Raw genomic sequence first — 14,663 nt, forward strand, 5'->3', positions numbered from 1 at the left:
CTATGGAAAGAGCCCTGCTGTGGGTGACCCGGCCCCTATGGTCTAATTTCTTCCCTGCCACTAATCAGTGGGTAAGCAAGTCCACTTAGGATTCTGTGAGTTCGGCATCAGAAGAGGTTTTGTGTGTACAGGTGTGTGCCCCCAGATGACATAATATATCACCATGACTACCCTGGGATCATTCATCTCCATCAAAATTCAGAAAACAGCTTATTTACTCATTTTGGCTGACATCCAAGATCCAGTCGTACCCACCCCATGAGGCAGTTCCCCGGTGGGGATGCCAAGAAGTCTTGGCACATGGGTGATGGAATACCGCTTTGCTGGAGAACCGGAATTTTCATACCACGTCTCTGGTGGGCCCCGATCCAGGAGTCATGGTTGATGTCTCGTGTGAGTCTTGGACCCCAGAGAGGCCCGGGATGAATCCCTGCCCTCCACTGTCCACGTGGTCTTTAATTAATTACCTGGTGGTAGGACCACATCTTAACCTGCCCTTCTGTTCGTTTCTGCTGGAGTGGAGGTGGCAGGGCCCGGGGAGTAAGGCTCAGTAAGAGAGGCTGCTTGTTGTGCCAGGCACAGAGCTATGGCTTTACGCGTACCATCACATTTTAGTCTCAGTGCGTCATTGCCTATGCGGCTGTGTGAACCCGTATTTGTCTGACTGCCATTAACCTCTTCTTTTCCCGTGATTGGCAATTCCCTTTCATCCTCAGTTTATGAAATTGTACTTGCTCCCCCTTTTAACTCTCTAGAATTCTGTGAAGTTTGAATGCTTATTGACTTATGCAAGTGGGTCTTGGTTGGGTATTTCTTGAGGAGGTGTATATTTTAATGGCTTTGGGGGGTTAATGCCTTGTAAGGTGCCCAAGTAATGAAGAGCATCTGTTGGCTTCAGTAATAAATTTTAAGCTTGTTTAGAATTCTCCTTATGTCTTACATTTGAGTTTCTCCAGTGAGCCTTTTTTTGGATCTTAGATGATTTATATCTTTCCGGGGAATCATTTTAAATAAGAGGTCTTCATAAAGACTAGGGCAGATGGATATATATCACACTCTCTCAAACATCTGGGCTAGACAGGGCAGTTCTGTTTGATGTTTGTTACGGAAATGGCACCATCTAATACTAACAACTGTTTTATTCTGATCGTAACATCATGTTTAAAACATTCCTTTCTCTTCTTTCCAACTCAGTATCACTGTACTGACTGGCAGAGTCAGGAGAAGTAGATGTCCACGCCCACAGACCCTGGTGCGATGCCCCACCCAGGGCCTTCGCCAGGGCCGGGACCCTCTCCTGGACCAATTCTTGGGCCCAGTCCAGGACCTGGACCATCCCCAGGTTCCGTCCACAGTATGATGGGGCCAAGTCCTGGGCCTCCAAGTGTCTCACACCCTATGCCGTCGATGGGGTCTGCTGACTTCCCGCAGGAAGGCATGCATCAAATGCATAAGGTAAGAGTTCATTCTCCCATCCATCCATCCATCTTCTGAGTCATGGATGGCTAATAATCACTGATAACCCCCCTCTCTTTTTTCTACTATTGTTTACAAGAGAATCAAGCTAGGTCTTTCTCTTATCTTGTACATTATTGAAAACATACATTCTAAGGCTCTTTTATTGTTACAGATGTTGCACCAGTCAGGGAGATCTGATCTTGGCTTTTTAAAAAGTGTTAGCTACAATATGCAGCTCTCTCTCCCTCTCTCTCTTTTTTTATTTTTATTTTTGGGCCACGCCACGTGGCATGTGGAACTTCCCTGACCAGGGATCAAACCCATGCCCTCTGCATTATTGGAAGCATGGTGTCTTAACCACTGGACCACCAGGGAAGTTCTACAATATGCAGTCTGAGAGATCCTATGAATTGTGGGTTGCAGGTATTTTGGCTTGGCAAATAAGTATATTAGTGAATAAGTCTTGCTTTTTTTTTCCAACTATGTATGTTAAGTACCGTATATCATCCATGAATGAACGTATTGAAAATTATTCTTCCCTAAAAAGATCCCGTAGGTCCCAAAGAATAAAAGGAAAATGAGTCCTTTCCTAAAGGATTTTTTCAAAAAATGTTCGATTGAAATAAAGTAGTTTTTAGGGAATTGCTAAAAATGCACTTTGCTCTCCGTCTGTGAAGTGGCTTTATTCTGGTTTTGGAAGAGAGCTCTGATTTTGCAGAACCCAGGGCCAGTTGTTTGTTTCTGGACGAAGGTTATAATAATCTTCCATTTATGAGATTCGGGTTGTTGCTGTTGGGATGAGCATAACGGTATGACGTGGGCATTATGCCTTTGCAGGATATGCAAAGAAGAGAGAATGGCCTTTTGAGAAAGCAAACATGATCCTCTGTGACAATTTGCTCTGAGAGGTAGCGGTAGCCATAGAAAATCTATGGGACCATTGTGTATTACCTGAAGGTTAGGCCTGAAGAGATGTGTAGAGGTTTTACATCTTTTCCGGGTGACATCACAGGTGGACAGGATGGTGGAGATGACTCTTGATGTTAAGCAGGCAAGCTGTGGGAGATACTGGTTTGAAACAGAAAGGTTACCGCAGAAAAGAGCAATTCTTCCCTTTAATTGTGTAGGACTGGAGGTCAGTTTGGGTTTTTTTGTTCTTGTTTTTTTTAATTTGGGGCTGCATTGGGTCTTCGTTGCTGCACACGGGCTTTCTCTAGTTGCGATGAGCGGGGGCTACTCTTCGTTGCGATGCGCAGGCTTCTCGTTGCGGCGGCTTCTCTTGTTGTGGAGCACAGGCTCTAGGTGCACAGGCTTCAGTAGCTGTGGCACACGGGCTCAGTAGCTGTGGCTCGCGGGCTCTAGGCACAGGCTCAGTAGTTGTAGCACACGGGCTTAGTTGCTCCGCGGCATGTGGGATCTTCCCAGACCAGGGCTCGAACTGTGTCCCCTGCATTGGCAGGCAGATTCTTAACCACTGCACCACCAGGGAAGTCCCTGGAGGTCAGTTTTAAGGTAAGGCATTGCAGCCCAGAAGGGAAGATTCATGTTTTGCAAATTTTGTTATTTGATGATTTTCAAATCAGAAAATTAATATATGCTTATTTTGAAAAGTAAAACCATATTGACATAAATAAAAGAAGTGGTTCACCCCTGGTAACAGCTTATTATATATGCTTTTTACACCTTACTTTTCTCCATCTTCAGTAAAAATACCATCTAAGCACAGGTATGCATATTCAGGTATGATTTAAAAAATTTTCCCTTTTACCATAATAGCATCGTATCATCACTGTTAATTACTCTGAAACAACATCTTTTTCATTTAACAACATATCATGGATAGCCCTATAATATCCCCAAGTTCTCTCCCTGCTTTTTTGATTTCTTTTAAACACATTTTTAGCTTGTCAGGTATGTAGAGAAATAAAGTTGCTCGTTTTCCATATCACATTCTTTAGGAGACATATTGAACAGATAGACATATCGAAGTCATTAAATCATCTTGTGTTCATATTAATTTGGGAAGTATATTATAGACCGGATCTGTCACTTGTTAACCTTAGTCCAAGCGGGTTAAATAATTTCAGAAGGGTTTAAGGATGTTTCACCTCCAAAATGAAAGATTTGAAGGAAAATATTTAGCTCACCTCTATTACTATTTAAGCATTTAAAAGTTAAACGTATGCATGAGTGTATTGGGTTAATGTTATGTTTTTGCCCCGGGTTGTTTTTATGTATAAGTGTATCTTCTGATCCCTTCTGTTCCGTTATCTAGCATCTTTGTCACATTTTCTCCTATTCTCTGCCCCCATCAATGCTCTTTTTCGTTTTGTTTTGCTCTCATTCTGCAAGTTTTGCATTTTCTCATCCTGCTTTTCCGCAGCCCGCAGTCCCTCAGATAATTCCCTGGGTGAGGACATGGTGAAGTGCCTGGAGTTCACACCTGCTGACCAGATGCCTTCACTTTCTGAGAATCTTTTTATAGGCAGCTCTATTCCTTGTCTTTCTCCTCCGTCTCCCTCTGAGCTTCAGCTTTTTGCTTTTCAACATTACTGGAAATAAATAAACAAGTGGCCTAAATACATCTGCTGTGTTGCTTTGATTTCCTCTCTATTATTACTATTTAACAGACTCAGAGACACTCTTTATACCAAATTCTTCCCATTTTTCTTCTGAACATCCTCTTTATGGTAAATTTCTCCTCTTTTCAAGTGCATGCTTTTGACTCTGCAGAAATTAACTTTCCTTTCTCCAAAACTGCAAACACTCATACTTTCTTGCTTGAAGTCATTTGGTTTCTATAAACTCCTGGAAATATTCCTTTCAGGCTGTTTTGAAAATTGCTATTCCAGTTTGGGGAGGAATAGACTTTTCCTTTCTCAAACACATGCTCCATTGCCCAATTCTGGATTGGATTAGTGTCAATTCAATGGCTATTTATTGTGTGTCTGTTGTGTACAAGACCTCAAGTCCTGTTTCCAGCCCCTGTGTTCTTTATTTTTTTTCCAAACTCTGCCATTAACCTTTTTCTGTCTTCCTCCCTCTGTAGTATAGCTTCATCTGTTTCACCCTCTTTCCCGTTCAGTATTTACCCCCATTCACCGCTCTACCCTGTCTGTCCCTCTTTTCCCAACTGCCTTGGAACTTTCTGCTTTCAACTTTTAAACTTTCCATGGTTCCTTCCCCTCTGATGAAAAAAAGCTACCAAAAAATAGATCATCACAGACGTTTCAAAGAGTCTTCCTTTCTTCATTCAGACTTTGGACTAGCTTCAACCTACGGCAGGTTTCAGGACTTACGTAAGAGGGTATGGAAGAATAGTTTATATTTGTCTACCTTGTGAACAGAACTTCATTTTTATTTTGCAGGTTTTGACATGACCAAAAACATTTCAACTGTTTAAAGCCTTAACTTTTGACTTCACAGGTAGTTTTGCTGATCCTATTGGTGTAGTCTTTTTTATTTTATTTTTTGTCCCATCTATGAAATCTATGTAAATAGTAATATATGTAAAATAAATGTCAAAATATATGACTATCATATGGGTAATAGATGATTGCGCCACAATTTTGAAGACTTTTTAGGAAGGGGTCTTAAAACACCAGATAGAAATATTATGCCTTAAAGAGACGTCTGACTGATCTTCTGTAAATGTTTCAGCCCATTGATGGTATGCACGACAAGGGGGTTGTGGAAGATATCCACTGTGGATCCATGAAGGGCACCACTATGCGACCTCCTCACCCAGGAATGGGCCCTCCCCAGAGTCCGATGGACCAACACAGCCAAGGTTTGTGTCTGCTACATACTTGATTTTGGCTCTGAACCACAGTCTTTCGTCTTTCCTGTTGCTTATTTTAATTATGACTTCCAGAGAACGTGTTTAAGGAGGATGGAGTCCAGCCGGTTTCTTTTCCCTGTAGAAATCTCCCCTTATCCCCACCAACACAACTTTATGGTTGATGTGGGCAATTTTCTTTGCAAAATCCTAGTAGTTTTACTGGCCACCATGTGTCCAAGCACTCTGCAGAGTGCTTTGTGTACTTCATGCAGAATCTTTACCCTGAACTTGTGAGATGAATTATATTACCCCAGTTTTATAGATGGAGACGCTAAAGCTCAGAGAATTTACTTTGTTTTCTTAAGTTTGCACATCCGGTAAGTGACAGGGCCAGAGGAGACTCCAGGTCTGCCTCCCAGTAACAGCGTAGATGTGAAGGTAAGATGAGCCACCCGTGTCCCTTGAATTGTACACTCCTACTTTGTAAGGTGGCTTTTTCTGGCAGTGGAATAACCTGTCATTGCTGGTGGGTGGCTCTCTTAGTCTCTTAGGGCTGCTGTAACAAATTACCGCAAGCTGGGTAGCTTAAAACAATAGAAATGTATTCTCTCAAAGTTCCGGAGGCCAGAAATCTGAAATCAAGGTATTAGTAGGGCTGTGATCTCTCTGAAGTTTTTAAGGAAGAATCCTTCTTTGCCTCTTTCTAGCTTCTGGTGGTTGCCAGCAATATTTGACATTCCTTGGCTTCTAGATCTGTCATTCCAATCTCCGTCTTGCTCTCCACATGACATTTTGCCTGTGTGTCTGTGTGTGTGTCCAGAGTTCCCTCTTCCTGTAAGGGCACCAGTCATTGGATTAGAGTCTACCCTAATCCAGTGTGACCTCATCTTCACTTGATTACATCTGCAAGGATCCTATTTCCAAATAAGGTCACATTCACAGGTACCAGGGGTTAGGGTTTCAACATTTCTTTGTAGAGGACACAGTTCAACCCACAATAATGGCCAAATCAATGTATGGTAGATTTCTCTTCTGGGTGCCTTTTCTCCTCATTATTGAAGGCATATTAAAGATGTCTCAGGGGCTTCCCTGGTGGTGCAGTGGTTAAGAATCCGCCTGCCAATGCAGGGGACACGGGTTCGAGCTCTGGTCCTAGAGGATCCCACATGCCGCGGAGCAGCTAAGCCCGTGCGCCACAACTACTGAGCCTGCACTCTAGAGCCCGCAAGCCACAACTACTGAGGCCGCGAGCCACGACTAATGAGCCCACACACCTAGAGCCCATGCTCCGCACCAAGAGAAGCCACTGCAATGAGAAGCCCGCGTACCACAATGAAGAGTAGCTCCCGCTCACCACAGTTAGACAAAGCCTGCGAGCAGCAACGGAGACCCAATGCAGCCAAATAAATAAATAGAATAATAAAGATACCTCAAAGTCTTTTGGGTGCAATGTAACCTCTTTTCAGAATCATTATATGTACATTTCATCATGCCAAGGGCATGACTTATCCAGCACTAATTAATGTGCTGATATTCTAATTCAAAGTTTATGCTTTATGTGTTGTTGTATATACTTTTTTGTAATTTAATGTATGTGAGTTTTTTCTCCATCCATGATCAGACATCCGTCAACCCAAGGGAAGATTTTTGACTGTGAGGGTTTAGAGAAATGTATTTGCTTTTAAATACATACATATATTTATGTAAAAGCAAGTCATGGAGGCATAGGAGTGCATCTTTACTAATATTCGGGCAGGTTTTTGAAGATCCTGGACTCTGATCTGAATTTTGATGGCAGGCAGGCGTACGTTTTGCAAATGACTTGTAAAATCTTGACCATGTTAGAAAAGCAGGCTGAATCATTGGGACTTCTTGAGGTACAGGAAGAAAAGAATTTGACCCATTCAGTGTTAAGAATGAATTGAGACGACACTTCCAGGTTTATCATTTAAATTCTAAAGAGGCAGGTGTGTTCACAGAGCTAATGTAGATCTCATTTTAATACCTGGGAGGTATAGATGAGTTATATTCAGTGATTCTCAGAGCTAGTGGTGGCTCTGTCTGCTCCCGGCTTTGCAGTACCTCCAGTAGTGGGGCCCTAGGAAGACTCCAAAGGAAAACACTTGAAATGCGTGAATTATAAGTGAGCATTTTTACTTTTATGTATCTTAAAATTTCTTTCATAGCTCAGTTCCTTTCTTCAACTTCTAGAATGATGATTTTTTCCTGGAATCTCCAATACTTGGCACAATGTCTAGCACATAATTGGAAATGGAGTAAATTTTGTTCAAGTAGGTAGAGAAGTGAATTTATGTATTCAAAAGTGAACACTTTTAAATAGATCTTAATTTTTATATAATTTCTGTAAGTTATAATTACTTTGGAATGCAGAAGTCTGCATTAAGTTAGATGGAATCAGAACTAGCACGTAATATTTTTCGCTATAATAGTAAAGTGCCTTGTAAGCTGGGGAATTAGTGATTTAAAATATGTCTTTGAATAAAGTAGTATTGGTATAATGCAGTCTTAGTCGATATAATTATCTAAAAAGAATTCAGACTCCATAGTAACATATATCTTTAAAAACCCCGTCGTAGGAAGCCATTTATAAACACACAGGTACAGAGAGGTGTGGTGTTGATCGGAAGACTGCCAGCTTTAACTACCTAGCAACCTATTAGGTTATTTTAAGGTATTGGTTGAGAAGCAAAACCATTTCCTTCAATAAATACTGAATTGTGTACCTTATGGTCCCAATGATAACGTTGTTTATTTTTAGTCCATTGGCTAGAAAAAGCCTTTAAAGGCAAATATATAATATTTAATGTTTGTATGTGTGTGTGTGAAGAGAAAATTCATATAAAATTGGCACTTAAAAATTCAAGTTTATTAAAAGGAGAGAGGTGATTGCCTCTCTCTGAGGCAAGGTGCAACTAGGGAGATAATGGCCCTTGAAGATGAGGGAAGGAAAACTGCCAGTTTTTGACTACTTTTTTTTTAAATGAGCAAATCAAACCAGATTTCAAAAAAAGAGCAGATTCTGCATCAACACAGTCATCCTACAGACAAAGGTATTTCACTCTCAGGCAATTTCTTCACTGTTTTCTCAACTGAAGATAATTATGAAAATATGTTGTATCATTTAGATTCTGATTTTCCTGAAGTTTTATGGAATGCAAGTCATGTCATTAAAAAAAAGAAATCTCTCTCTCTTTAGCTGAAACAGTGTCACATTTTTAATGTCATACTGTGATAGAATGATTCTATTAACATCCCCTATAAATTCTAGGCAACAAATTTTCCCACCCCCAGTTTCTTCTTCTTTCCACACTTGAGGGAGAATTTTGTTGTATTGATTAATTCTGGAAAATGATTTTTATTCCACTCTTAGTTTCTTAGCAAATGTGAGGTAAAATGAATTACTGTACTTAATGTAACTGTCTCATCTTCGTAACTTTGCCTTGCCAGGAGTTCATAGCTGAAAAGAGCAGATTTGATGAACAGCGTTGCACAGTTGCCTTTAGATTGGATCGTCTGATGTTTTGGTCTGTTGTATTAGGCATCCTGTGATTTAACATGGGTAAACTATAATTGATGATGCCCTCAGGAAGGAGGATGGACTAGAAGGCAGGAGACATGACCCATTTTAACACCTGGTTGTATCCCTTCTACCATGAAAATGTCAGTAACTATAGTAGGAAGTTTTTCCTCCAGTGGTAGATGCAGGGTTGGTCAAAAAGGTGTTAGGAAGGTGCTTTCCTAATGAACAAACTACCATTTTGCACCAGCATTACAAATAGGAGGTGAATGTTAACCTCATTAAGAAGGAAGAATGTTAATGATGAAGTTAAGTGTACGTTATCGATATTCTCTAAATGTTTATTGTTATAAATAACAACATCCTGGGATTTAAATTTCTGCTTGTCTTGCAAGCTGATTTCAGGGGCATTTTCTTGGCTAACTTTTATGACCAATTAGAATCCTAATGGCTGCGTGATTTTTGTGCTCCCTTATAGAGTAGGGATTTGGGGAATGAGTTAGCAGTTTTTCCATTTCTCTTCAGGGCAGGATTACTCTGAATGGAGTTCTACAATTCACCAATTGATAGAACAAAACCTACTCTTGTCTTAGAGGATCAGGCTAAATTTGTTTCCCTCTCCAAATGGCAGTTTGAGGTAAAAGTAACTGTATCCTTTATTTTCTCTAGTCTTGTGGATGACGATGATGAGTCCCCAGGCAATGTGGGTCAGATATTCCTGGGCCGCTGTGATTCCACATAGATGCATAGAGCTGTCTTGGCTCCAATGTGACAAGGGTTCACACACACAGCAGGTGCCTAATAAACACCCATGTGATGACCTTTAAAATAAGTGTGATGCAAGTGCATTTATTAAAGGCAAAGCCCTTTAATCTAATGTTTTACTTGTGTCTTAGGACACCTCTGAGTTGATGAATTACACTCAGTTTGAATTGAAGATGACCTTTTGGACTGCAGTAGGCCACTCTGTCCTCTCCTTCCCCTTGGATTTCCCTTCAGCAATGCTCGGTCGTGTGTTTTTCTAGGCATTCTCTGTCCGGACTGTACAGTTCATCTCTTGAAATAAGTTCCTTGAAATTTTTGTGCATGTTGACTTTTCTTTCTTAAGTAAAAGTCTTCTTAACTTTCCCATTTAGATCTCTTGTAACCGAAGCAGATTACTCTCATTTTTATATTGTATTGTAAATGGTTCTAGAAGATTTTTGAAACTTTCAAGCCTTTAATTTATTTTTATAAAACCAAATTAATATTAGACCATGGAAAGAGCATACGCCTTGGAATCAGACAAACCTTGGTTTGAATCTTGGAGCTACCAAGATCTGGTTGTGTGACCTGGGGTAACCCGCTAACTCGCTGAGCTTCCCTTTCCTCATTTTAAAAAAATGAGGTGACAGTACATATCTTCTGGGGATGTGGTGAGGACTGTAGAAAACATGTATACTCCACTCACTTCCCTCTAATTCGTCTTACCATTTCTGTGCTCCCACCAGCCTTATACCCACTGGCCAGTCTACCATCTCACCTTCAGTCTACTGGAGTCCGCCTTACTCACACATGGCAAAGTCCCCGGGGACTAGTGATCCCCAGAGTCATAACCAGTGACCAGTGATGGAGTGTAAATACCCCAGCTCCTTCCCTGGGATAATTTGGAGGCAAGTTATGTGCCTTTTATCCCAGAACTTGTGCATGAGATTAATCTTCAGGTACCCACTACAGCAACTGGCTTAATCATGCACCCATTACTGGCTGCCGTCCCTTCCGCGTAGCACCTTTCCACACCCCTGCCAGTGCCCCTGTGCCTTCCAGATAAATCAGCTCCGCTTAATCCTTCCCTCAGTCTCTGTTTCCAGGGAGAACTCAGCTAAAATAGTATGTACAGTGCCTTGCTTAGTGCCTACAACAATGGAGGCCCTCAATCATGGCAAATTATTCATAAAGTGCATTATAATAAACCAAGTAATATCCCCATGAGAGACTCATTCCCCACGGCGACAGAGCAGCCACCTTCAGGTTCTGGTCTCCAGGTCGGGCTGCTTTTAATGTATAATACTTTCCCCTGGTGCCCTTCCTTTAGGTGTACGACAGCCACTACCAGTTTACTTTCTAGGACACATATGGCTGTCCATCACTTGAGATGTGGTTAGTCCCAGTGGAGACAGCGTCATAACTGAATAGGAAGAAAAGAACATAAAATCTCTCTTTAATAATTGTTATACTTTGAAATGATAATATTTGGGGTATGTCGATTTAAATTATATGTTATTAAAATTACTTTTGCCTGTTTCTTTAAATTATGTATACATTTGATATATATGTTTTAAGTTATATAAAAGCCCATAATTATTAAGTTACCTATGCTTTCGATGTCTGTCCATCAGTGCTGTTCAGGAAATTATCAAAACGTTCGGGAATGCTTCTCCTTCAGGGTCGCGGGGGGCAGCCTGTGACCTCTCCTTTTGTGTTTCATTCTAGGCTACATGTCGCCGCACCCGTCTCCGCTGGGAGCCCCCGAGCACGTCTCCAGCCCTATATTGGGAAGTGGCCCAACCGCACCGCAGATGCCACCAAGCCAGCCAGGGACCCTCATCCCAGGCGACCCGCAGGCGATGAGCCAGCCCAACAGGGGGCCCTCGCCTTTCAGTCCCGTCCAGCTGCATCAGCTGCGAGCTCAGATTTTAGCTTACAAAATGCTGGCCCGGGGCCAGCCCCTCCCGGAAACGCTGCAGCTCGCGGTCCAGGGGAAAAGGACGTTGCCGGGCATGCAGCAGCAGCAGGCGGCGCCTCAGCCGCAGCCGCCACCGCAGCCGCAGCCACCGCCGCCGCCACAGCAGCAGGCCCTTGTCAACTACAGCAGGCCATCTGGTAGGTTCATAGGCAACCAAATGAATAACGTGATGGTCCACCTCGGACGAGAAGGACTGCTAACTGCACAGAAGTGCTGGGCTGGTGGTATCGGCCCAGGGCTGACGTAGCCTTCTGTTGCACCTCCCTGGCTCCCTTGTCTTTGCTCCACTTAGCTGGCCACGCTTCTCGGTCTCCTCTGCCTACGTCCTAGAGCAGTGCTTCTTAAACTTTGCAGACTCTGGCACAAGCCGTGGCTATAAGCACAAAGCCCCATGATTTCGCATTCTCTTTCAAGCGGTGCGAGGTTTGTCGGAAGCCCGTCTACACACACCCCAGGTTAGGAACCCCTACACCCCGTGCGTTCTGTTGCCAACACGCACGTCTCGAATCTGCTCTCCTTGAGCTATGTCGTGTCTGTTTATTTATTTATTTATTTACGTCTGTCCCTTTTTGTGAAAAGCATCTGGGGAGGCTTCCGAAGAAGCATACCTGCGGTAAAGGAATTACCAAGTAGAAAATCAGAGACAAAGGGAAGTAGAAATCAAGGTCAGGGAGGTTGGCAATGTGGGTGGGGGGGGGAGCTACAGGAGCTGCTGCATCTGAGCTTCCAAGGTGACTCGAGTTTCCTGGCAGTCAGGAAAGGAGACAGGGTCAGGTGCCTGATACTCACCACTCGGAAGGAAGTTGCTTACCAGTTTCTCAGTGGACACAGAGTCTTTTCTAGCATGAGAGTATAAAGTAGCTTTCCCAGGTGGGAACTTTTTAAAAAATTATTGTTATTATTATTGTAAGGGGCACTGCATGGTAGAGGCATTGGTAACATTTGTTCATAACAAAGAGAGTAACAGAATCCACATGGCCTATTTCCCATGTGCCCTGGCATCAGATCTGAAGCTATGACATTATATAATGGGTTGAGAGGAGGTAGTCCTTTGTACGACCTTCTGGTGGTCTGGCTTGATCCCACGGATAGAATTCAGAGCTCCAAGGGGCTCTAGGGTGATGGTCCATGAATGTTGTTTTCTCTGGGAAGGTTTTGGTTAGCAACTAGATAAGCACAGAGTTTATGGTTCTTTTCTACCACAGTTTTGAATTCCAGAGAATTTGAATCTTAGGGAATTTGAATTCCAGGGTGCTTCCTTGTCCTTGACACCCTTTCCTGTGAATGGTTCCCTCTCATTTGGGCAGGCCCTGACAGCTGATCATTGCAACTAGTTTGGGATATCGGTCTTCTTCTTAGGTTTTGGGACTTAGACGAAGGGAAGGAGTTCAGATGATTATTATTATTTTTATTATTCTACCTTCTGAGTTTGTAAATGTTTCTTTTCTGGTAGAGGAAACTCTTAAGGGTTGCCTACTAGAAGGATAAACGCATCTTGTTAATTGTAGATGGAGCCTTAGGAATGGTTTTTTTTAAAGAGCAAGAAAGTATCGCGGCATCTCTAGGTTTCGGTGTGTTCACCACGATGCTCTGGTAGGTAGAGGACCCCATGGGACCAAAAATCAGAGACGGAAAATGTTGTACAGGAAAACCATGCATAAAATGCTAGTTTGAACACTCAAGTGTGTTCAGAGGCTTTAAAACTGTAAAAACTAGCTCTCAGGAATGCAGCCAGAGAGAAGCAAAAATGTCTGTATGTCTATGCATGTGTGTAGCTTGTGCTTACTGAGTGCCTGCTAGCTTACCTTGTACTCCACGCTCAGTAGTAGTAAGTACCTTGCACGTGTGGCACATCTCGGGTATGGAGAGTCAGGATTCAATGCCAGCAGTCTGACTGGAGAGCCCATGGCCTTATCCCCTTCCCCATCCTGGCTCCTTCGTGACCAATAGGCTCATGACAAGGGAAAGGCTCTTTCCCAAGCTCTGTGTACCAAGTGCGGGCATTCCACTCCTGTGCATAGGAAGGAAAAGGATCTCTGCTCCTTTCTGAGAGCCTTTTTATTCATACTCTAGACACGGTGTCAGCAACACTGGTGACCTTGATATCCTGCATCTCAGTATATGAGGAGCATTAACTAGAGGAGGTCCCGGTAGAGGCTGAATGGTCATAGTCAGATTGTTGGTAGTTTAAGATGGAAGGAGCGAAATCTGCGCCTCCCAAAAGGTAATCGTGAGGGACCATGTCACACAGGCACACTTCCCCGTGCATCGCATCTTGTCCTGGGGTATGCCCTCATCATGGACCTCAGCGAGGCTTGCTATTTTTAAAAATGACCTACGAGGGCTTCCCTGGTGGCGCAGTGGTTGGGAGTCCGCCTGCCGATGCAGGGGACACGGGTTCGTGCCCCGGTCCGGGAAGATCCCACATGCCGCGGAGCGGCTAGGCCCGTGAGCCATGGCCGCTGAGCCTGCGCGTCCGGAGCCTGTGCTCCGCAACGGGAGAGGCCACAACAGTGAGAGGCTCGCGTACCGATAAAAAAAACAAAAAACAACAACAACAACAAAAAATGACCTACGCACAATAGGAAAAGTTTCCAGGGTATTGTTCAAGAAGGCAGCAAGCTAAGTGATTTCGTTTGAGAAACCCTTTCAGCCAAAGTCACCACAGTGAGATCAGATGACGTAGTAAAACTTAAAGGATGGATTTTCAGTTAGCCGGACACTTGTGTGTAACAAATACTTCACATCCTGACCAACACAACCCTGGGTGCCTTTTCTGGATCATTTCCAGAGAAGAGGGCTCCATTTTTTTTTTTTTTTTTACCCAATGCATACATCTTCCCTGCCAGGGTCCTGTCATTAGGGGGAACTTGTTTTGTTACTCACTGCTCGTGTCTTTTGTATTTCCAGCAGTCATTAGAAATGCAAATATTTGGGCGGATAGTGCCAGAGTGGGCAAAGAGGCTATGGATAAAGGAGGAAAGAGGATACTTTCTTCAAATAGAGCAGACTCATTCCTGCCACTGGGAGGGGGAGGTTACATTGCTCATCTTGTCCCCAAATCTCAGATTTCACAGGGAGATGATGACCTTACTTGACAAAGACACATTTTTTTTTTGCATGGGTATTTCGGACAAGTCCAAGGAAGACACCAAAAAAGG

General features: G+C 43.0%; 1 protein-coding gene across 6 annotated transcripts in view; it reads left to right on the forward strand.

Moving 5' to 3' along the window:
* SMARCA2 (SWI/SNF related, matrix associated, actin dependent regulator of chromatin, subfamily a, member 2) overlaps positions 1-14,663 on the forward strand; it is a 173,516-nt gene that overhangs the window by 12,612 nt on the left and 146,241 nt on the right. For 4 of the 6 annotated variants that reach the window (XM_067744250.1, XM_067744253.1, XM_067744252.1 and 1 more), the window contains exons 2-4: positions 1,195-1,455; positions 5,119-5,248; positions 11,250-11,639. In XM_067744250.1, coding sequence (XP_067600351.1) covers positions 1,231-1,455; positions 5,119-5,248; positions 11,250-11,639 — 745 coding nt within the window. In that variant the 5' untranslated portion in view covers positions 1,195-1,230. The remainder of the gene's footprint in view (positions 1-1,194; positions 1,456-5,118; positions 5,249-11,249; positions 11,640-14,663) is intronic. The other 2 variants (XM_067744254.1, XM_067744255.1) reach the window with 1 other exon arrangement.

This window comes from Pseudorca crassidens, chromosome 7 (genome assembly GCF_039906515.1).
Source record: "Pseudorca crassidens isolate mPseCra1 chromosome 7, mPseCra1.hap1, whole genome shotgun sequence".
Taxonomy (NCBI): Eukaryota; Metazoa; Chordata; class Mammalia; order Artiodactyla; family Delphinidae; genus Pseudorca; species Pseudorca crassidens.